Source organism: Pocillopora damicornis, chromosome 11 (assembly GCF_964200805.1).
Source record: "Pocillopora damicornis chromosome 11, jaPocDami1.2, whole genome shotgun sequence".
NCBI classification, from domain to species: domain Eukaryota; kingdom Metazoa; phylum Cnidaria; class Anthozoa; order Scleractinia; family Pocilloporidae; genus Pocillopora; species Pocillopora damicornis.
Window position 1 is genome coordinate 1861915 of NC_142680.1, and position 25265 is coordinate 1887179.

The 25265-nt window shown below is 41.1% G+C and overlaps 1 protein-coding gene across 3 annotated transcripts; it reads right to left on the reverse strand.

Moving 5' to 3' along the window:
• Nucleotides 1–521: 521 nt before the first annotated feature.
• On the reverse strand, nt 522–24867 carry LOC113676891 (uncharacterized). 3 transcript variants are annotated; one of them, XM_089187005.1, is made up of 21 exons: nt 24282–24867; nt 22751–23138; nt 21557–21966; nt 20742–20891; nt 20384–20462; nt 19210–19688; nt 17267–18790; nt 16616–16694; nt 15701–16170; nt 13751–15274; nt 11892–11970; nt 10977–11446; nt 9028–10551; nt 8103–8181; nt 7054–7511; nt 5076–6562; nt 4791–4905; nt 4127–4252; nt 2827–3235; nt 2013–2410; nt 522–1187 (listed from the first exon to the last, which is right to left on the reverse strand). In XM_089187005.1, exons 1-21 carry the CDS (start codon nt 24763–24765, stop codon nt 1021–1023), a joined length of 10899 nt encoding a protein of 3632 aa, XP_089043131.1. In that variant the 5' UTR covers nt 24766–24867; the 3' UTR covers nt 522–1020. The 3 variants fall into 3 exon arrangements, with proteins under 3 accessions (XP_089043131.1, XP_089043133.1, XP_089043132.1); XM_089187007.1 differs by lacking the exons at nt 10977–11446; nt 11892–11970; nt 13751–15274; XM_089187006.1 differs by lacking the exons at nt 21557–21966; nt 22751–23138; nt 24282–24867 and having other exon boundaries at nt 19210–19278; nt 20742–20882.
• Nucleotides 24868–25265: the final 398 nt, after the last annotated feature.

The window sequence follows — 25265 nt, forward strand, 5'->3', positions numbered from 1 at the left end:
AACAATACTTATTTCTGCGTGTTTTGTTCACATTCAATAAGGATACCTTCCTAAAAAGCAATTAGCGAAAACACCTGTAAATGGGTGCCACGAGTGAAAAAACCGCACATGGCACCACAAGGAGGTGTATTGTGTTTGTAAACACAGTATGCGTGACCACAGCTCCTACGAGTAACCACATGGGATGTTCTTAATATTTTAAAGGCGTCAGAGATGAGGAGAGGGTGGAAGGAGGAACCCTAGGATGTACAAGACCCTCCTTTTGGTCAAGCTGGAGGGATAATTTATAATAGTAAAAAAACCTGTATTCCTCTCAAATAACAGTAAGACCCTAACAGAGGACCCCCCCTCCCTTCCCTTATCAGATTTGTCAAAATTAATTAATAATTCATAAAAATAAAACAGCTGCACATGCATAATTGAAGGACCACACTCTTCGAAAATCCTGCCATGAATTACGATTGCATTTAATGTAAGAGTGACTAGAACTTGACGAGATAGAAACGAGAAGATCCTTGTAATGGTTGAAGAGAACTGTATTCTTAAACACAGGCAAAAATACAATCTCTACTTCATGCAGGTTGACTATAAACAGATATAAAGTACTAATGAGAGGGCGTGTATTTGTAACCAGCCGAACAATTGTACTGATGTACTTTCATTAACGGCAAGGCAACCCTACTCTGAGTGTAGTAAATGTTATCGGATAAGATGACAGCAATTAAATGGCAAGAGCTTTTAAAGGTGCTCTGAGTATATTTAAACAGGGGAAATGATGGTCCGGTGGTAACAATTTACTATTGGCTAACTGACTTTTAGGGCGTGTTCCTTTAGTGTAGTGTCCTCTGAAAAAGAAAATATTGCCAAGTCTACGATTCGTGAGCCAGCTTATATCGGAAACTAATAGTGAGAATAACTCTAAGCATAGAAATGTTGATGGTAAATATTTGTTATAAAAGCAAAGGTTTTGTGGCAACCCCCCCTCCCCCCCTCCCTTGCGCCTCCTCCAGTCTCCACTTCTCAAGGTTGCGGCTGAGCCTGCGAATGACAGGTCTTCTGGTCAGCAAGCAGTGTTAGTCCAGGTGGACAATGGCATGAAAAGCCTTGTGGGTAAGAGTCGACAGGCGCCAATAAACAGATGTGACTGCAGCCACCGAGCTGTGTAGGGACATCACAAGGATTGGATCCTGCAAATGAAACAAGACACATAAAACTGAACTTTCGCTTTTCATTCAACTGTGGCTTGTTTTAGAGGGAATGAGTGAGGTTCAGTCAGAAAAAGTCTCATAATTTTCGCAACGTATTGTTCTTTCTATTTTCTAAAGCATTGATTGACTGCTTCTCCTGGATTTTCATCGCACGTTACCCCCCTGCACGTCACCAGGTTTCCCATGAAAGTTAGCTGGTACCCATTTACGCTCCCGTGAGAGTAAAGTCCTGTGCACATGAACACAACGCAGCAAGTGACCCTAGCCTTGGATCATACTCTTTCGATCCAATGTCCTGCGCGCCAACCATCAGGTCATCCCAGTAGGTCTCCCCTTTTAGCTCAAATGAATTTGGTACGATTTAGAAATTTCGTAAAAACTCTCTTCATCATTTTCTTCTTGAAATAACAGAGATTTACCAGCCAAGTGCCCCTCTATTTTCAGAGCATAACCCTGTGAGCTGAGCAACAGTATTTCACTCCCAGGGGATGGTATGTAAATACTTTCTTAAACTTTCCTTGCTACACAATCGAGCTCATCGCTTAACTTCTAGCAGTGATCAGTCTATAAGTTCTCCTTACAATTTAAACCGATTGCAAAGACCAATCAAGAAAACCGCTAACAAGACAGATAAACCAATAAGGTTCAACGAAAAATACACGTGGCCAGCACTATGCAAAAGATTTTGAACTCTTATCTGATTGGTCTACTAAGTGGTTAGACTTTTTATTGGCCAATCAAGAGGCGTAGTGAAGCAAAACCCATGCGATTACTACAAGACTGACTTCGTGTGATTAGACTAACCTACTGGCTGCCTTTGTCGATGAAACACAACAACATCCATCGGCCTTTGCAGAACAACAGCATTTGCAACCTTTCCAGTAAACTTATTTGCAACATGGAGTTTCGATGTTTTCCAGTCTGTCCAGAAAACGTTGTCAAGGAAGACTGAAATCCCAAAAGGATGTTCTAAAGGCGTGGCCCTCAAGAAAACTTTGCGATGTTTTCCATTCAAGTCAGCAGATTCAATGGTTTGTTGCTTGGCATCAGTCCACCAGAACCTGTTCAGAGTGTAGTCTATTGTGATCCCATTAGGCCAGCCTATGTTGTCAGTCACTAGAGCTCTACGTGTTGCACTATCACCATTCATAGCGCATCTCTCTATTTTACCTGCGTCACCCCAGTCAGTCCAGTACAGATAACTAGAAAAAGGTGAAAAATGGTCGACAGACGATCAAAAAAATAAATAAACAATTGAAAAGAAACAAATGTATTCTTGATTACATAGAAATATAAAAGGGGACCAATCATTTATCGTGAGGGGCGGGGGGGGGAGAGGGGAATTGGGGGATCACGTGGTTTTCAGGGGAAAACAGAGGGGGGATGAGTCGTCGCTAACAGAGTATAAAAGGAGGGGGGCTATAAAAAATTGACTGAAAATTAACTGCAAATGAGGGGGCGGGGTGAGTCATAAGAATTCTACAGAGCCTTAGGAGAGGATAAGGTAATGTTAACGTATCACAACCAAAATCCCCCCCCCCCTCCCCGCGATAAGTAATTTTCGGTCCCTAAGCAGCAGGAAGGTACGGGAAAAAAAAATTCCCAATAAAGTGATTACCCAAGAAACGGATGTACTGCAATAGCTCTTGGCTTTTGTAAGTCTTCCTGGATAAGACTCATACGATTTTTCCCATCTAGGTCAGCAACTTCAATCTCCGGTGCTGTCGAGTTGGTATCAATCCAATATAACTTCTTGTTGATCCAGTCCACTGCTAATCCTTCTGGTCCCTCGAGATTTCCCTCGATAATCACTTCAATATCACTGCCGTTATCAACCGGTGTTCGTCGAATACTGTCATGACTGTTATATTTCCTATCACTCCAGTAAATATGTCTTGTATCAAAGTTGAAATCCAAAAAAAGGATGTTTGTTTGATCAGCAGAAACTACTAGCTCAGGAGTTAGTGTGTCAATTGAGAATCGACGAATGTCCATGCGATTTACAACAAAAACAAATCCCTGTGGGCCTGAAATGGTAAAAGATTGGAAGAATTGATAAAATGGCAAATAAACAAATAGCTAAATAGTAAACTGAGGTAAATGGTATGAGAGCTCGTAGAGGAACACAAACCCACAGCAGGAGAAACTCACCTTCTTAAGTCGAGGAGACAGAAAGGGAAATGAGGGCGAATGTTGAGAAATATCTATTTCACTAACGATATTCTGTGTTTGGGAAGGAAACGGAACCACACTTCGCTCAAATGTACACATTGAAACTTTCGCAAAAAAGCACATTTCTCGAAGTCGTTTTTAGCAACAAAACCAATCCTTTCACTACAAGCCATTATGTTGTTTGAGCTTAGCCCTTCCTGGAGACGTCTCATAGACAAACACCCGTTCGAGCGACTTTGAATGGAAAACTTTAATGAAATTCACGTATACCAAGGAGGCCCTTCCTCTCTGATTTTACCCTGATTTTCTCTTGCTTCAGTAGAAACGAAACATCCCTATCGACGCCGTGATTCTCTCTCTCTCTCTCTCTCTCTCTCTCTCTCTCTCTCTCTCTCTCTCTCTCTCTCTCTCTCTCTCTCTCTCTCTCTCTCTCTCTCTCTCTCTCTCTCTCTCTCTCTCTCTCCCTCTCTTTCTCTCGCTGTTTTCCTATACTGTTTTCATAAGACCACGTCCTGTAACGTTCAGATCAATGTCAATATTTGAGCAACTGCGCACCTACCCCTCCCCTAACCCAACTTTAATCTTAACTTGTTATCAGTTGACTACTGTTGGGTGAGGTGCGGGGTTGGTGCGTAACTGCTCAGAAGCTGAAATTGATCCTTATGTTCATAACTCATCTCAGTCGTCTGCTTCTCAGTGCCTGAGAACTACACAGAGAAGTGACGCATAGGCCAGTCATTTCTCACCTAAAGCTCGGCAGGTTTTGTTGTTTGATGTTAACTCGTATCCCTCGGAGCATTTGCAGGTGTAAACATCTCTGTCAACTGTACAACTTTGACTGCAGTTTCCTCGGATTTGGCAGATTTCCTCGTCTGGAAATCAAAAACACAGGAATGACATCACTTGCGGAAGCTAGAGACTAAATCATTTATTAGCACAAGGTGATTGCCATTGTCCTTGAACCCTTAGACTCAACCAATCAATTAATTGGAAAGGTTTCGTTTGAGCACTTCGATTTTAAACCACGTAATACATAGTAAGAAAATGAGCATCTGACTAATACGTCATGTTCTTTAGAGTTTCGGTAAAACGTGAAGGCCATTTCAGGTCACTTTACAATGACAGGCTGCACTGTGGAATGTTTCGTAATTCCTCTCGCTTGACATATTACTAACATGAGAATGAGCTCGTTCCTGGCCCTTTGTGTACTATCTAGAAAACGTAAAAAACGGAGCACGATCGTGCACCATGGTTGCATCTGGCCCACAACACCAACCGCACCGTGCTCTATACAGGGAAGAACCCAAGGGCTGCCACTGGGGTTCTGTCTAATTAAGACCATGTAATAAAAGATGGAACTTACAGATGGTGTCTCGCGTATCACACAATAACAATTTGAGAATAACGTACCACAATCTGCCTCATCAGAACCATCAGAGCAATCAGATTTTCCGTCACACCTTTCTTGCACATCTATGCACCTTCCATTCTCACAGATGAACTGATTTTTTACGCACAAAGTGTGACTTAAAATAACGACAACATTAAAGACGTAATATTTATTCAAGAATAAAGACAAACATTTGATCAAATTTAGCCTTTCGTATTTGCCATAAAGGTAGAGCTTAAGCTCTCCTTTAGCTACAACAGGAAGACTACAATCCTTCCGTTACTACAATCCTTCCGTTACAACTCACCGCATTCATTCCCGTCGCATTTATTTGGAGAAGTGCAGTTAAGCTCATCTGAATTGTCTTCACAATCTTGCTCGCCATCACAAACCCAGGTGCTGTGAATGCACGAACCATCCTTACACTGTAATTCATTTTTGCGACATTGTTCAGCAACTCTAGAACAGTTGACTTCGTCCGAGTTGCCTGGGCAGTCAGAATCACCATCGCACTTCCATGCGTTAGGCACACAACCCCTGGAACCGCAAAGAAATCGATCCTCTTTGCAAACAGGCAAGGTACAGTCCAATTCATCAGAGTTATCCTGACATTCATTTAAACCATTGCAGCGTTGTTTCTCTGGGATACAAGTACCTGTGGCTTTGCATAAAAATTCCTCATCTCCACATTTATTTCGGGTGCAGTTCTTTTCATCCGATCGATCAGAACAATCGTCTTGGCCATCACAAACCCATCCTTTTGGTAGACACTTTCCAGATGTTTCGCATGAAAATTGCGAAGGTTCACACGTAGTCTTAGCACAGTTAACTTCATCTGATTCATCCTTGCAGTCTTTATCTAAATCACAAACCCATCTTTCTGGAATGCACCCTCCTGAACTGTTGCATCTAAAGTGTCCGCTGGAACACGAGAATTCAGGACAGTCTGCTTCATCTGAATTGTCTGAACAGTCAGATTCACCATCACACTTCCATCTGACAGGCATACACAACTTGGAAGGCTTGCAAAGGAACTCTCCCGTATTGCATTCAGGTAAGGAACAGTTCACTTCATCAGAGTTATCTCCACAGTCATCCTGCCCATCACAGATCCATGTGGTTAAGATGCAGACTCCTGGGCTGGACTTACATCGAAATCTTTCCTCGCCACACTCAATATTGTCGCATTTTGCCTCATCTGAGCTGTCAGGGCAATGATTGACTCCATCACACACCCATTTTGCAGGGATACATCGTCCTGTTGCATTGCATTCAAACTCATCAGTATCACAAAGACGATCATCTTCACAGACGACTTCATCCGAGTTGTCTCCGCAATCATCATTACCATCACAAACGACATACTTCGCGATACAGCTTCCAGAGGCCCCACACTGAAATTGGTCGGTAGTGTTACAGGGTGCGGTGGTGTTACACTTCTCTTCATCGGACATGTCTCCACAATCATTACTACCATCACATACAAAGATTTCGTTGATGCATACCCCAGTGCTACGACATTGGAACTGATTGCTTGTACATGTTTGAGTGTAATTACAGTGTTTCTCGTCCGATTTGTCCACACAGTCAGTTTTGCCGTCACAAACAACACTTATCAGGACACAGGATCTATCATCGCATTGAAATTCACTGCTGTCACATTCGGCACCACAGCTGTCTTCGTCTGAGTCATCACCACAGTCATCCTTACCATCGCAAACAAGACTTTTGTCAATGCACTCTTCTGTGATGGTACATTGGAACTGACTGGTAAGACAGGAGCGACTAGACACTGAAGAAAAATAACAAATGTATGAGTTTGTTCGTAGAATACCGCACGAATCCTGCGTATCGTAGCTGGGACAAAGAAAGAACTTGATGATTAGGAATAAACCCAAGACCTGCCAATTGCTGTCGAGATACTCCGTAAGCGTTCTAGCCGATTTCAGTTTTGAATTATGTGTTCTGTTATGATGTGAGACAAATTTTTGAACGCAGCAAGAACGGAAAAACAAAAGTGAAAATACTACTTATTGTCGAAATGGTAAGCGGTGTAACTAAATTGAAAATTTATTAAAGTTTACGCTCGGGATGAAAAGGGGACCTCAAGTCACTATTGTGCGTATCATTCACTTGGGGCCATGAACGTACTCTGGGAAGCTAATGAAATTTCAGAATTTAAAACGGCACACAAAGAATAAACTTATGTATTTCGAAGGTAGCAAAGTACGTTTGATAATACTCATGATGATAAGATCTTTAAGTTTTGTTTTTTTAACTCACTTGTTGGCGGCAGAGGGGTGGGTCCCCTCGATCCATTCACTCCAACGCAGTCACTTACACCTTCTAGAGGGAATCGTTCGCAGTTCAAACTCTCTGGCCATTTAACACCAAAACGGTTCAACAGATCTTCACAGCCAAGTCTTGCACTATTACAAAGGGGACGACAGGGCGGGACTGCAGAACCTAATACTGAACAAACTGGCGCGTAAACAGCACAGAGGAAGAGCCCTAAATGCTTCGAGCAGCCGGATTTTACCAAAGGATAAAACTGGTGGACATAAGGAGCGGCTTCTTCTTGTGTTGAGATGTTCAAAAAGTTGGGAAATATTGTAGTATTATAAGGCATAGATCGACAAAGAGGTATCGTTAACGGCTCACAACTGTCCTGTTTCGTTGAGGGAGAAATGGTGGACATGTGTACTGGTGGAAGCGTCTTCATGATTTTTTCGCATCTGCAACTGCGAACAGATAAGAAATGGCTCTCTCAACTACCCTTTTCAGTGAAAAGACCAAAAAGATAACTCTCGTTACTGGCCAACGCAAGCTTTCTTGTACTTCATATTCGAGAATTTGGTATCAGAAATCTATCCTTGGAAAATTTCGTTCTCATGATCACTCGCTGATGTGTAAGGCTGAGCTAAACAAGGTTTTAAGTGAGGTTCCGCTTCCATAAAATCCCATCAAAAAAGGTTTCTTTCTCTTTTATTACATAAGTTACAGTAATCGCTACGAGGACCGGAGACAAGTTTGGTCGGAGATAATGTAATCTTCGCTTCAGAAAATTAAAAGCAGTTGAAATAAATGTTCCTAAACCATTAACCCCTGAGTGAGAGAAGTTTTAATTTATTTTAACAATGGCACCCTTGAATCAAACTTAAAGGACATGAGAACAAAGGAAATTGTAGCCAAGTCAAGTTGCGCTTGATTGTTAGACAAATTTTCCTTGTAAGAACCACAGGAATGTGTAGAGAACAATATGGAAAACTTTGGTACTGATGTCCAGGTTTAGAGGCTTATTAGGACGGAATAAACGTAATTTATTCACTCACCTACACGAAGGAAATGACTGAAAACCTTCGATACAGGTACCTCCACGAACACAACTTTCTTTAGTACACATCAAAGCATCTGTGGAAAAGCGATAAAAAACCTCTCAATTCAGAATCTTTGTAATGGCGACTGAGTGGCATCAGATCTCCCCTCAAGGGTTTTGTTACGTTAAAGTGCAAGCCATGATCAAGCAAGACTTTATTTCTTACTTTGGGTGGTAAGGAAGTAATCAATCGGAAGTCAGTATCATGATAGCAAAGACTGGACTTGTTCCCCTGTGTAATATAGCATTATTACTTTGTCACGGTATTTCTGATCAAGAAATCGAGGGAAGCATTGTACCTAAAGTGGATGAACCCTATTTTAAGGATGTTGCGCCAATGTCTCAGATGGTATACATGTTTCCATAGATGTAGGGAGCCTAACTTTTATTCTGAGTGTTAATCCCATAAACTGTTGTTACGATAGTCGGTAAGTTAAAAGCGCATGACATGTTGGGAAAGGGGGAAGGAAATGACAGCTGTAAAAAGGCTTGCAACCATGTGTTCCTTCTACATTTTGTACTGCGCACGACGTTTAAATACCAAAAACAATCTACATAAAAAGTAAAGAAATATAGTAAAATATCTTTGACAATGGAACGCTCTATCATTGAGTGTCGCAAAAACAAAACTTAAAATGTCATTACAAGCCAATGGAAACTCATAAGATAGTAAGGAAATGACCTGAAGCACGGGCAATCAGAGAGTACAAGTGGGGATTGGTTTTAGTACAATATCTACTTGCTTAGGATGCGAGAGTTGGTTTTCGTAGCCCAATTACAATGTTTGGTGCTAAAGCAAACCCAAACGCTATTCCAAATTACTCTAGACACTCAATTGAAAATTGCTCTCCGCTCCAAGATCATTCAAGTGTTATACTTACAAGTCTCAAGTGACGCCGCCGGTGAGCTTACGGGTGCTGTTGGATTAACTCCAATGCATTCCTTCTCTCCTATTCGTGGAAATTTCTCACATGATACAACCTCGGGCCATTTGAAGCCAAACTCTTTCAAAGATCTTTCACAGCTCACTTTAGCACTATCACAAAGAGAACGGCAGGGAGGAACTGCCGTTTTAGACATAGTACAAATTGGTGCGTAAACAGTGCAAAAGAAAAACTCAGTATGTGGCGAGCAATATTTCTTCATCAAAGGATAAAACTGGAAGAGATCCTTCGCTGCCTCGTCTTGGGTTCTGTGACTTAACAAGTTTGGAAATATCGTAGTATTGTACGGCATATAATTTCGACAAATGGGCATCGTCAACGGCTCGCAGCTGCCTTGTAGAGTGCTGTTACACTTTTCTTCATCCGAGTTGTCTCCACAATCATCATAACCATCACAAACAAGATCCCTCTTGATGCATCTTCCAGTAGTTCCACACTGAAACTGGTCGGTAATACTGCAAGGTGTGGTGGTGTTACACTTTTCTTCATCAGATTTGTCTCCACAGTCATTACTACCATCACATACAAAGACTTTGTTGATACACACTCCAGTGCTATGACATTGGAACTCATTGCTTGTACATGCTCGAGTGTAATTGCAGAGTTTTTCGTCCGATTTGTCTATACAGTCAACTTTTCCGTCACAAACTGAACTTATTTGCACACAAGACTTATCAACGCATTGGAACTCACTGTCGCCGCATTTAGGAAGATTTGGACAGTCTGCTTCATCCGAGTTGTCAGGGCAGTCTCGTTGACCATCACATTTCCATCGGCTTGGTAAACACATCCAGAGCCGTTTACAATAAACCTGGTTGTTTGGACAAACTGACCAACTACAATACTGTTCATCAGAGTTGTCTCCACAGTCGTTAGATCCATCACACAGCCACTGATCGGGAATACAACGACGAGGACCCGACTGACACAGAAATAGGGGTCTGCAGAATTCAGTCGTAGGGCATACTAATTCATCTGACATATCATCACAATCTGCATGGCCATCACAAACCCATTTTTCATCAATGCATCTTCTGGTTGAATTGCATCGAAAAAGCTTACCGACACATGAGGTTTCATTGTCACATCCTTCTTCGTCTGATTTGTCGATACAATCCAGCAGTCCATCACAAACAGCACGTTTTGTGATACAAGCTCCGGACTCACGGCATTTAAACTCATCGGCTTCGCACGGAACAGTGCTATTACAGCCTTCTTCGTCTGATCTGTCATCACAGTCGTAGGAGCCGTCACAAACAAGAAAGTTTTTCAAACACTCTCCCGTTTCACGGCATTTAAACTCGTTGCTTCCACAATGTGAAACAACGGTGGAATTACCACAGATATCTTCATCTGAGTTGTCTCCACAATCATCGTTACCATCACATAGAAGAGCGTAGTCAATACACTCTTCTGTAGTCTTACACAGGAACTGACTGGCCAGACAAGACCCATTGGAAGCTGAGGACAAATACCAGATGTAATTATTTAAAAGGAATGTCATGAAACACAGGAAATAACTGAATTCATGCTCTAAACCCATAAACTCCTAATTAAGGGCTGGATACCAGTAAATCTCGTGTCAAGGTTAGGAGCAGGAGCCATATAGTCACTTCTCTCTCGAGTTCTCTTTCACTTCCTCCTTGGAGAGAGGAAAAGAGAAGAGAGGTAATAAAGAAGGTTGTTACCCTAACAATGCAAAAAAAGTCTCATGTGAAAATAAGACCATTGTTTGGCAAACATTCCTCAGAAATAAGTCTTCTTTCTTGGTGTTCTCGATTTTCTTTTCCTTCCAGAAAGATCAATGAGGCTTTAAAACAAGGACTTAGAAGAACGCACAAAGACAAAAATTTGAGCAACGATAAGACATGTAAAACAATATCTACATTTCTCACCAATCAGTGGCTGGGAGGTGGGTTCCAAGGTTTCATTGATTCCAACGCAGATTTCAGAACCTAATTCAGGAAATTGTTCGCACTTCAAACTCTCTGGCCATTCGAAACCGAAACGTTTCATCAGACCCTCACAGCCGAGTCTTGCACTATTACAAAGGGGACGACAGGGCGGGACTGCAGAACCTAACACTGTACAAACTGGCGCGTAAACAGCACAGAGGAAGAGCCCTAAATGCTCCGAGCAGCCGTATTGTACCAAAGGATAAAACTGGTGGACATAAAGAGCGGCCTCGTCTTGTGTTGTGTGATTCAAAAAGTTGGGAAATATTGTATTATTATAAGGCATAGAACGACAAAGAGGTATCGTTAAGGGCTCACAGCTGTCCTGTTTCGTTGCAGGAGAAATTGTGGTGGACATGTGCACTGGCGGAAGCGTCTTGACGATTTCTTCGCATCTGCAACTGCGGACAGAGAATAAATGGCTCTCTCAACTACTACTTTCAGTGAAAAGATCAAACCGATAATTCTCGCTGCTTGCTAACGGAAGTTTTGTTGGACTTGATATTTTAAAGGTTGGTATAAGAAATCGCCTATGTTTCCGTGAAAAATGTCGTTCTCTCGGTCACTCGCTAATGCCTTTAAGGCTAAGCTTAAAAGGCTATTATTGATGTTCCGTTTCCATAAAATCCTCATCGAGAAGTGACTTTCTCTTTTAACCAAACATTAAGGTGATAAGAATAAAAGAAATTGTAGTCAACTCATGACACTCTTGATTTTTAGAAAAATTCTCCATGTCACAACCATAGGATGTGTTAGGAGAACAGTAAGGAGAACTTGCATACTGATGTAGGGTGTGTATGGGGCCGGTTAACTTATTGATTGAATAAACACGATTTATTCACCCACCTACAGAATGGCAATGGATTGAAACCTTCAAGACAGGTACCTCCGCGAACACAACTTTCTTTAGTGCACATCAAAGCATCTGTCAAAAAACGATAAAATAGGAACCTCCTTGGTTCAGAATCCTCAAAATTGTGACTGAGTTGATATCAGCCCAAATCTCATTCTATGTGTCTTTCCTATAAGCTATGGTTACGATGGTTGTTACGTTTAAAGTACATAACATGTTGGGAAAGGGAGAAGGAATTGACCGTCGTAAAAAGGCGTTAAACCATGAAATTACTTCTACGTGATCTAGCCTGAACTAACTTGGAATAATAAACCAAAAAACCTACTTAAAGAATAAAGAAATACAGTAAAATACCTTTGAACGGTAGAACGCTTTGCTCTTGAGTGTCACAAAAACAATGTTGTTATTGTAAACCAATGTGAACTCACAGTAAAATAAGGAAATGTCCTGAAGCGCGGGAAAACAGGAGTAAACAAGTCGTGATTGGTCTTAGTACAATATCTAATTGCTTGAGATGCGGGAGTGATTTCTTAAACCAATCAAAGTGCTCTGTGAGCAAACTCGTGAATTGACACATGATTTTTTAGATTATGTTTAATGTTTTCTGGTTTAGGGAATTTTGTGGTTGATTGTCATATCTAGAGTACGAGCAGTAGTTCAGTGTTCGCTAATGTAGCAAAGAAACAAAGTAACGTTGGGATAAGAAGGCATTACAATTGAAATGATCATGCTATTACATTTGACAAGGTGGATGATGTCATGTGTTTTAAACGTCTATCATTTTGTTTCTGGTTCAAAAGAAAAGGTTGGAAGTAAATGTGGGTGAAAAGTGAAATTTACTGTCTTTCGTTGTAAATATTAGAAAATCAAGGCAATACTGTCTTAATGAAAACATTAACGATTCCCTCTTTATCAAATGAGACAAACGGGAACGAGCTTTGAGTGATATAATTAAGCCAAGCCTGCCACCGTCATTTTGGATCTCCGCCTGGGTAGATTTAAGTCACGTGCTAGGCAACGTATAATCAACAACAAGATAGAATTTCATTTCAGGCCTATTTATCAATTTTGTGGTGTGTAACTTTCGCATTTTAGTACGTTGTATGTATGTTGAATCTTCAAATTGTCTTAAAAACTTAAAAGAAAATTTTTCTTTAAAAATTCACTGAAATCGGTAGCTAAAATTGTTTGTTTAGGTGTTATCTGATTTTCGTGTTAACTTGTTATTTCGTCAGTCGCCGGCATCTTTTGTTGCTTCACACAGGAAAAACACACGCGACGAAACGTAATGATCAATTTTGTCCTCAATCTCACGCTATAACAGAAAAAGCTTTTGAACATCTGTAAACTCCGAGCGCTTCGCAGTAAGTGATATTTTCAATGAATCTTCGGATTGTTTTCAAGTTCAAGGATTGAAAATTACAATTTTACAAAAAACGAAGGTTGTTCTGTTATTTCAGTGTGAATCCTTGCATGCCTGCCAGTCGCTGGCGCCGCTTGTTGAAACTAAAACGAAAAAAAAAAACTCTTTTAAGATTATCATTGGCTTCTTTTTCACCCCACCACTATTCTTAGTAACAAAGGTCGCCATTTCGTCTGTTTATTGCTCGCCAAAAACTATAAAATGCACTCAAAAGCCTAAAATCTAAAAAAAGTTTACAGGAATCGACCAATCGAGCGAGCGAATTCCATTCCCCACATCGTATCTATAACTCGCTCTTGCGCATGCGCGCAATTCACGAGTTAATAAAAATGTCTGGTGCTAAAGCAAACCCAAAGCTATCCCAAATACCTATCGACACTCAATTGCAAATTGCTATTCGTTCTAAGATCATTCAAGTGTTGTACTTACAGGTCTCAAGTAACGCCATCGGTGAGCTTACGGGTGCTGTTGGATTAACTCCAATGCATTCCTTCTCTCCTATACGTGGAAATCTCTCACAGGATACAACCTCGGGCCATTTGAAGCCAAATTCTTTCAAAGATCTTTCACAGCTCACTTTAGCACTATCACAAAGAGAACGGCATGGAGGAACTGCCGTTTTAGATATAGTACAAATTGGTGCGTAAACAGTGCAAAAGAAAAACTCAATATGTGACGAGCAATATTTCTTCATCAAAGGATAAAACTGGAAGAGATCCTTCGCTGCCTCGTCTTGGGTTCTGTGATTTAACAAGTTTGGAAATATCGTAGTATTGTACGGCATATAATTTCGACAAATGGGCATCGTCAACGGCTCGCAGCTGCCTTGTAGAGTGCTGTTACACTTTTCTTCATCCGAGTTGTCTCCACAATCATCATAACCATCACAAACAAGATCCCTCTTGATGCATCTTCCAGTAGTTCCACACTGAAACTGATCGGTAATACTGCAAAGTGTGGTGGTGTTACACTTTTCTTCATCGGACTTGTCTCCACAGTCATTACTACCATCACATACAAAGACTTTGTTGATACACACTCCAGTGCTATGACATTGGAACTCATTGCTTGTACATGTCTGAGTGTAATTGCAGTGTTTCTCGTCCGATTTGTCTATACAGTCAACTTTCCCGTCACAAACTGAACTTATTTGCACACAAGACTTATCAACGCATTGGAACTCACTGTCGCCGCATTTAGGAAGATTTGGACAGTCTGCTTCATCCGAGTTGTCAGGGCAGTCTCGTTGACCATCACATTTCCATCGGCTTGGCAAACACATCCTGAGCCGTTTACAATAAACCTGGTTGTTTGGACAAACTGACCAACTGCAATACTGTTCATCAGAGTTGTCTCCACAGTCGTTAGATCCATCACACAGCCAGTGATCGGGAATACAACGACGAGGACCCGACTGACACAGAAATAGGGGTCTGCAGAATTCAGTCGTAGGGCACACTAGTTCATCTGACATATCATCACAATCTGCATGGCCATCACAAACCCATTTTTCATCAATGCATCTTCTGGTTGAATTGCATCGAAACAGCTTACCGACACATGAGGTTTCATTGTCACATCCTTCTTCGTCTGATTTGTCGATACAATCCAGCAATCCATCACAAACAGCACGTTTTGTGATACAAGCTCCGGACTCACGGCATTTAAACTCATCGGCTTCGCACGGAACAGTGCTATTACAGCCTATTTCGTCTGATTTGTCATCACAGTCGTAGGAGCCGTCACAAACAAGAAAGTTTTTCAAACATTCTCCCGTTTCACGGCATTTAAACTCGTTGCTCCCACAATGTGAAACAACGGTGGAATTACCACAGATATCTTCATCTGAGTTGTCTCCACAATCATCGTTACCATCACAAAGAAGAACGTAGTCAATACACTCTTCTGTAGCCTTACACAGGAACTGACTGGCCAGACAAGACCCATTGAAAGCTGAGGACAAATACCAGATGTAATTATGTAAAAGGAATGTCATGAAACACAGGAAAATAACTGAATTCATGATCTGAATCCATAAACTCCTAATTAAGTGTTGGATACCAGTAAATCCGTGTCAAGGTTAGGAGCAGGGAGCCATATAGTCACCTCTCTCTCGAGTTCTCTTTCACTACCTCCTTGAAGAGAGGAAACGAGAAGAGAGGGAATAAAGAAGGTTGTTACCCTAACAATGCCAAAAAAATCTCATGTGAAAATAAGAACATTGTTTGGCAAACATTCCTCAGAAATAAGTCTACTTTCTTGGTGTTCTCGATTTTCTTTTCCTTCCAGAAAGATCAATGAGGCTTTAAAACAAGGACTTAGAAGAACGCACAAAGACAAAACTTTGAGCAACGATAAGACATGTAAAACAATACTTACATTTCTCACCAATCGGTGGCTGGGAGGTGGGTTCCAAGGTTTCATTAAGTCCAACGCAGATTTCAGAACCTAATTCAGGAAATTGTTCGCACTTCAAACTCTCTGGCCATTCGAAACCGAAACGTTTCATCAGACCCTCACAGCCGAGTCTTGCACTATTACAAAGGGGACGACAGGGCGGGACTGCAGAACCTAATACTGTACAAACTGGCGCGTAAACAGCACAGAGGAACAGACTTATATGCTCCGAGCAGCCGACTTTTACCAAAGGATAAAACTGGTGGACATAAAGAGCGGCCTCGTCTTGTGTTGTGTGATTCAAAAAGTTGGGAAATATTGTATTATTATAAGGCATAGAACGACAAAGAGGTATCGTTAAGGGCTCACAGCTGTCCTGTTTCGTTGCAGGAGAAATTGTGGTGGACATGTGCACTGGCGGAAGCGTCTTGACGATTTCTTCGCATCTGCAACTGCGGACAGAGAATAAATGGCACTTGCAACTACTACTTTCAGTGAAAAGATCAAACCGATAATTCTCGCTGCTTGCTAACGGAAGTTTCGTTGGACTTGATATTTTAGAGGTTGGTATAAGAAATCGCCTATGTTTCCGTGAAAAATGTCGTTCTCTCGGTCACTCGCTAATGCCTTTAAGGCTAAGCTTAAAAGGTTATTATTGATGTTCCGTTTCCATAAAATCCTCATCGAGAAGTGACTTTCTCTTTTAACTTAACATGAAGGTGATAAGAATAAAAGAAATTGTAGTCAACTCATGACACTCTTGATTTTTAGAAACATTCTCCTTGTCACAATCATTAGATGTGTTAGGAGAACAGTAAGGAGAACTTGCATACTGATGTAAGGTGTGTATGGGGCCGGTTAACTTATTGATTGAATAAACACAATTTATTTACCCACCTACACGAGGGGAATGGATTGAAACCTTCAAGACAGGTACCTCCACGAACACAACTTTCTTTAGTGCACATCAAAGCATCTATCAAAAAACGATAAAATAGGAACCTACTTGGTTCAGAATCCTCAAAATTGTGACTGAGTTGACATCAGCCCCAATCTCATTTTATGTGTCTTTCCTATAACCTATGGTTACGATGGTTGCTACGTTCAAAGTACATGGCATGTTGGGAAAGGGAGAAGGAATTGACCGTCGTAAAAAGGCGTTAAACCATGAAATTACTTCTACATTTTGTAGCATGAACTAAGTTTGAATAATAAACAAAAAAGCTATTTAAAGAATAAAGAAATACAGTAAAATACCTTTGAAGGATGAAACGCTTTGCTCTTGAGTGTCGCAAAAACAATATTGTCATTATAAACCAATGTGAACTCACAGTAAAATAAGGAAATGTCCTGAAGCGCGGGAAAACAGGAGTAAACAAGTAGTGATTGGTATTAGTACAATATCTGATTCTTTAAGATGCGGGAGTGATTTCTTAGACCAATAAAAATGTTTGGTGCCAAAGCTAAACCAAACCCCTTCCCAAATAACTTTCGACACTCAATTGAAAATTGTTATTCGCTCCAAGATCATTCAAGTGTTGTACTTACAAGTCTCAATTGACGCCGCCGGTGAGCTTACGGGTGCTGTTGGATTAACTCCAATGCATTCCTTCTCTCCTATTCGTGGAAATCTCTCACAGGATACAACCTCGGGCCATTTGAAGCCAAACTCTTTCAAAGACCTTTCACAGCTCACTTTAGCACTATCACAAAGAGAACGGCATGGAGGAACTGCCGTTTTAGACATAGTACAAATTGGTGCGTAAACAGTGCAAAAGAAAAACTCAATATGTGACGAGCAATATTTCTTCATCAAAGGATAAAACTGGAAGAGATCCTTCGCTGCCTCGTCTTGGGTTCTGTGACTTAACAAGTTTGGAAATATCGTAGTATTGTACGGCATATAATTTCGACAAATGGGCATCGTCAATGGCTCGCAGCTGCCTTGTAGAGTGCTGTTACACTTTTCTTCATCCGAGTTGTCTCCACAATCATCATAACCATCACAAACAAGATCCTTCTTGATGCATCTTTCAGTAGTTCCACACTGAAACTTGTCGGTAATACTGCAAGGTGTGGTGGTGTTACACTTTTCTTCATCGGACTTGTCTCCACAGTCATTACTACCATCACATACAAAGACTTTGTTGATACACACTCCGGTGCTATGACATTGGAACTCATTGCTTGTACATGCTCGAGTGTAATTGCAGAGATTTTCGTCCGATTTGTCTATACAGTCAACTTTCCCGTCACAAACTGAACTTATTTGCATACAAGACTTATCAACGCATTGGAACTCACTGTCGCCGCATTTAGGAAGATTTGGACAGTCTGCTTCATCCGAGTTGTCAGGGCAGTCTCGTTGACCATCACATTTCCATCGGCTTGGCAAACACATCCCGAGCCGTTTACAATAAACCTGGTTGTTTGGACAAACTGACCAACTACAATACTGTTCATCAGAGTTGTCTCCACAGTCGTTAGATCCATCACACAGCCAGTGATAGGGAATACAACGACGAGGACCCGACTGACAAAGAAATAGGGGTCGGCAGAATTCAGTCGTAGGGCACACTAATTCATCTGACATATCATCACAATCTGCATGGCCATCACAAACCCATTTTTCATCAATGCATCTTCTGGTTGAATTGCATCGAAAAAGCTTACCGACACATAAGGTTTCATTGTCACATCCTTCTTCGTCTGATTTGTCGATACAATCCAGCAATCCATCACAAACAGCACGTTTTCTAATACATGCTCCAGACTCACGGCATTTAAACTCATTGGATCCACATGGAACAGTGCTATTACAGCCTTCTTCGTCTGATTTGTCATCACAGTCATAGGAGCCGTCACAAACAAGAAAGTTTTTCAAACATTCTCCAGTTTCACGGCATTTAAACTCGTTGCTTCCACAATGTGAAACAACGGTGGAATTACCACAGATATCTTCATCTGAGTTGTCTCCACAATCATCATTACCATCACATAGAAGAGCGTAGTCAACACACTCTTCTGTAGCCTTACATAGGAACTGACTGGCCAGACAAGACCCATTGGAAGCTGAGGACAAATACCAGATGTAATTATGTAAAAGGAATGTCATAAAGCACAGGAAATAACTGAATTCATGATCTGAACCCATGAACTCCTAATTAAGGGCTGGATACCAGTAAATCTCGGTTAGGAGCAGGGAGCCATATAGTCACCTCTCACTCGAGTTCTCTTTCACTTCCTCCTTGGAGAGAGGAAAAGAGAAGAGAGGGAATAAAGAAGGTTGTTACCCTAACAATGCCAAAAAAATCTCATGTGAAAATAAGAACATTGTTTGGCAAACATTCCTCAGAAATAAGTCTACTTTCTTGGTGTTCTCGATTTTCTTTTCCTTCCAGAAAGATCAATGAGGCTTTAAAACAAGGACTTAGAAGAATGCACAAAGACAAAACTTTGAGCAACGATAAGACATGTAAAACAATACTTACATTTCTCACCAGTTGGTGGCTGGGAGGTGGGTTCCAAGGTTTCATTGAGTCCAACGCAGATTTCAGAACCTAATTCAGGAAATCGTTCGCAGTTCAAACTCTCTGGCCATTTAACACCGAAACGTTTCATCACATCTTCACAGCCAAGTCTTGCACTATTACAAAGGGAACGACAGGGCGGGACTGCAGAACCTAACACTGTACAAACTGGCGCGTAAACAGCACAGAGGAAGAGCCCTAAATGCTCCGAGCAGCCGTATTGTACCAAAGGATAAAACTGGTGGACATAAAGAGCGGCCTCGTCTTGTGTTGTGTGATTCAAAAAGTTGGGAAATATTGTAGTATTATAAGGCAAAGAGCGACAAAGAGGTATCGTTAACGGCTCACAGCTGTCCTGTTTCGTTGAGGGAGAAATTGTGGTGGAGATGTGCACCGGGCTGATTTCTTGACATCTGGGTCCCTTATAATCAGAAGGGCAACTGTGGAGAATAACAGTTTGTTCCTTATTTCTGTTTACCCTGCGTTAAACTGTGTTCCATAGAAAACATTTCGCTGAAAGATTAATCGAAGTTATCACAACAGCCAACCAGAGTAAAGGTTATTATCTCAGGGAACCAATCAGGACTCAAAATAAAAGCAAGAAAATGCTCATAGCGCGGGAAAAATTAAGTGACCACGTCGCTAACGGCATTAGATTAAATCTGATTGGCTGAGAGGTTGGCGGGAGTTTTTCAGATTTATCACGATGTGATTTAAAGCAAAATCAAAGCATTATCGTATTAACCGTGACGCTCAACTGAAAATTCTTCTATTCTAAAATTTGGGATTACTTCTAACAAGTGCATCTGAGAACTTATCCCCTTGGAAGTTTTTCCTTGTTCTCATCATTAACTGCGTCTGATAGTGGAAATAAGCGATGTGATAACCGAAGTAATCTCAGAGGTTATAAAGTGTGCGGAAACCTGTCTAGAATAGTATTGATTACCAACTATAAATACCAAAACCTTAAATTGTTTCTGATGCACAGTGTTTGATTTTTCAATTTTTCAAAGAATGCTTGAGTATTTCCTGAGCAGATGAGCTTATTCAATAATGGATCGTGCCAGTCTGTGTTTCAATAAGTCAATAATCTGCTGAAATATCGGCCCCTTAACACTTAAAACATCCCTCTCACCTACATACGGGAAGTGCCCTTGCTTTCTCGATACAAGTGCCCCCATTGAGACACATTCCTTCCTTGCACTTTAAAGCATCTAAGAAAAAAAGTTAAAAATGATATTTTTGTTATATTTTAAGATTCCTTGTAAGAGATTGTCACACCTTAAAACTATAAGATGCAGGGGTATGTGGCCACCACCCGTCCCCCCCACCCGTCCCCAACAATTCTTAAAATTTCTTATAGCCCCCCTGAATAAGACACAACACAGCGCTAGAGTTCGCGCTGCTGCTGGAAGGACCAGCTTCTTGTGTCTTCTATTAACACATTGAGGCCTACGGCGTTGAATCACCTATACCTGATTATTTATTATTACCTGAGGACATGCAGGTCTTTTCATCTTGAAGCATCATCAATCCAGGGGGACAGTGACAAGAATAACCTTTTGGATCGAGATCTTTTGGAGCTAGTAAACAGATGTGACTGCAACCTCCGGAATCCACAGAGTCACTGCATGGATTATTGCCTATGCAAAGAAAACACACCTGTAAGCTGTTAAATGGGCTCCAAAGTCACACAGAAAGAAGTACGCTTGGTTCAGCATGATTAACACTGAAGGAACCAAACAAACAACATTATGATAACTAAAAATTGAAAAAGAGAGGTGAGAGAGCGGTTAGAACAACAGAGCGACAAACAGTCCAAAGAAAATGAAACATCAAGAGAATTACTTAATAAACGCGTAAATACCTTAACCCTTCGACTCTCAAGATCTCACTAGTATTTCTCCCTACTCTCTGCCATACAATTCTTGTCGTGTTGATTCGGAGAATTTGGTACTGGATCAACTATTTTATAATCCCCAACAAAGAGCCCATTGACTCTACCCCTACTTGATATTTTTCTTTATTCTCATCACTTGTCTGCTTCATATTGTATTGATATTGTAAGGAGAAAGTGTGTCTTGCTCATCGTGGCTAATGGATGAAATGAGGATTGCTTGGGTAGGTGAATGAATGAATGACTGACTGAATAAACAAATTTAATGGACCAAAGAAGACCAAAATAATGCCAACAAATGGAAAAGAAAACGTAAAAAATGACTTAAAAAATACACTGCGTAACGTGCAAACGTCTGTACAAGAAGTCACTCGGTCATATTTAAACACATCGACAAAACACAATTCTGACCTGTTCCCGGCTGCCTTGAAGGATGATATACCACAATTCCCCGCGGTCCGTATAGATATCGTAGCAGGGTCACCGATCTTTTGCCCCCAGACTTGTCGACTTTAAGTATCTTACGCCCTCCTTGTCGCTTGGCTACAAAGATAGAGTCTTGAAATAGTGAAATACCGAAGGTGTACCGAGCACGGCTGCTTCGCAAAGCGACTTTCCGATCTCCACCGTTTAAATCCACGGACTCAATCGTGCCGAATCGTGCATCAGTCCACCAAATTCTATCCTCACTGTAGTCGATTGTAAGTCCATTTGGCCAAATGATATTCTGACTGACGAGAATTTTCCGTGACGTACTCTCTCCATCCATGCTGCATTTTTCAATTTTAGCTGTTTTTCCCCAATCAGACCAGAACATGTAACTAAAAAAAAAATTAATAACTTTGAGCAAGGCTACATGCTTGTCGTACTTAAAGGCCAAAAAGCTTTACAAAAAGGTTTTGGTGGGCGTCAAGTACCTCCTACCCTAAGCAACTGATCCATTTCAACCCACCCCCTCCCCACCCCGAGGGTTAGTTCCCCTGGGCGTTTCGTCCTTCGAAGGACGAGTGTATTAGGTAAAGAGACTATTGACATTTGAGAATACACATCTAGGTTTCTGTGTATTGAAAACATCTCCTGAAATTACAGCTCGCAAATTACATGGCGTCTAACGCACGGAAATGTCACCTTTAGAATCTATCCACGGTGGCTAATTGACTTTATCAACACATTTGATTAAAAACAAATTATCTCAGAAACTTACCCCCTTTATTCTTAAAATGTTCATATTTGCCATTTGTAATCCCTGCTAGTCCAATCCGTCTTTAAACATCCATGTTCCTCCTATTTTCATTTTTTTCCATCTTAACGAACTAAAATTTTAAGTTAAGGGTAATTTGTCCGAACGAAAAAATTCCTTGAAATATTTACACAACGACTGAGAGAGTAGAACACTCTTGACACTTTGACCACTTCGCGTGACCAGCATCTAATTCCCCCCTAAAATACCATCAAAAAATTCAACATTAACGTCACGAGAATAACTGTTGCTTGTTAAACAAATTCTCCTTGTCGTTACCATAGGAAGTGTATAGAGAACAGTATGGAGAATATGCATACTGATATTAGGGTGTGAAAGATTAAGGAAACAAACACTACGCTTACCCAGCACTGGGGTGTACAACAATCGCCCTTGGGTTTTTTAGTCCTGTATCAATCAGAACCATTCTATGGCCACCATCGAAACCCGCTACTTCAATTTCATCTGTCCCTGTGTCGGTCCAATACAACTTCTTGTTCATCCAATCGACAGCCAGTCCCTCGGGTGATACAAGACCATCTATCAGCACCTCCGTATTCTCGCCGTTATTAACCGGTGCGCGCTGGATATTGCCTTTGACTACGTCAGTCCAGAAAATAAATCCCGTGTCAAAGTCGAAATCGATGGCTACAGCTGCCATTTGACGTGAGACCAGTGTCTTGTGTGCAACTGGGTTAAGCTCAACACGAAGGATATCCTTACGGTTCGCGACGAGGAGAAACTCAGGCGTATCTGAAACAGAAAGTTACAAAATCTTTCAGGGAACCAAAGGATCAATCAATCAGTGTATCAAGTAATCAATGAATCAGTTAATTCGCGATGGTAATAAGACTGAATGGAGCCAAGTTTGGGCTGTAAACACGAGTACGGTTGGAGACAGAATTGGACGACAGGAGGTGCTGTTACCAATTTAACATCAAAACTATGACAAAATTTGAAAAGGAAACCCGCCATCGATCATATCCTTAAATAATAATAAAAAAGACTACAGATAACTCGGCGAAATGCCCACGCACATGACACTTACACAGGTATAACGCGCAAAATGTCCTATTAGTGCACAAGTTGGGCTGGTGATAACTTTTCACGTCCAAGAATTTTTTTATAGTTTTGATTAGTAAATTAATCAATAAAATGCACTCGTTGAGCCAATCTGCGATATGCTGAAAAACTAATTAACGAGTAACAACTTAAGGTAAATCGATTTTCAATCTGTTCTCTACCAGTTAGTAATTTGGTGGTCATTTGCGAGCTGAAACACAAGGAACTTCCTGGAGTCCTAGTTTTTAGCCCGTGTAGCACATTGGATTGGCAAATGCTGGACTACAAACAGTTGCTTCTAATCTAAGTCACTGTGAATCGTACGAAGACAGAGCACGATCGTACGACGAACCTAAAATAACTACGGTTTGTTTTGCATTTCAAATAAGAGAGTACCATGGCGCTAAACATACGGAAAATTTGTTTTGATTAAGTTCAAATTACAGCAACTTAGGGTGAAGATTGGAGACAAACAAAGAACTTTTGACGCCTTCTGATGAGCACATACGGAACCAATACCAAAACGTAGATAGAATAAACACAGATTAATGTTTTTTTAATGCCTTCAAGATCCCCAGCTTGCGGATAGTGTGTCATTTAACCTCTTCATGTTCCAAAAACGTTTGTTGAAGTTAGCTTTGATAACTGATTTGGCAATATCTTATGTCACGCAAGTAGCACCATCTAACAACCATATCACACTCGACCCTAAAAGTTATTTGCGCTCGGCTCCTGACTAATGTAATTGTGCTACATGTCATAATTATTAAAACCTTTTATTGGTAAATCCTTAATTAACGCGAACAAGTTAAAACTGAACAAATGAAAACTCACCCTTGGCTCTCTCCGTTACTGGCGGCTGAGGGGTGGTTTTATCTGGTATAACAACACAGAAGTCCTTACCATTACGGTCTGGAAAGTTATCGCAGTCGAGAGGCTCCGGCCACGTGAAGCCTATGGTCTTCAAAGGGTCCTCACAATCGCGTCTAACACTGTTGCAAAGCGAGCGGCACGGTAGAATAGGAGTCTGTGACAGCGTGCAAATCGGTGCGAACATGGAACAAAGAAAAAAAGTTAAATCATCCGAACAAGCAATCTTCATCAAAGGTGACAATCGAGAGAGTTCGCGAGACACTCGTTGCTGCATCGTGGGATTCAGTATTGTGCTATTGTACGATAAACCCTGACAGAAAGGGATAGTCAACGGAGAACATCTTTGTTGACCTCGGCAAGGTGTTACCACCAGAATCACTGACAGAATCACGACCGCGACAAGAAAACGAACAAAACTTGCAGCTTTGAAAATTCCTGCTTTCATTTCGGTTGCATCGGTTGAACTTGCTGGGCAGAAATAACACAATATTCCGTGCAGATCAACGTTTTAAGTATGACTGTTAACCGGATATTGTTGCAATCAAAATAGACACTGAATACGGGCATGCCTGACTTCCTGCTGGTGACCAAGCGTCAAAGCGAGGATTAGGGCCAGACCTCTTTGGGAAAACCCTCACGTAGGAGGCGGTACGATATATCGAGGATTGGAGTAATTTGTTTATAACTAAGAAAACCCTTCTCAGCGCTCCTGGTTCCTTCTCAACAGGCTGGTAATAAACGCTGTTAATTATTTGCTAGCTGCTCTCAGAATTGAAAACCCAAAGGGTGGGAAAAGAGTGGTACAACAGGAGATAACATGAAACCTTAATCCTTCAAAGCATAAAAATTCCATTAGATTCGCTAACCGTATCCTCCCTCACAAGTGCGTTATTAACAGGATATAAGTTAATTCCTGTGTGCAGCGTACTCGTAATCTGGGCAAGT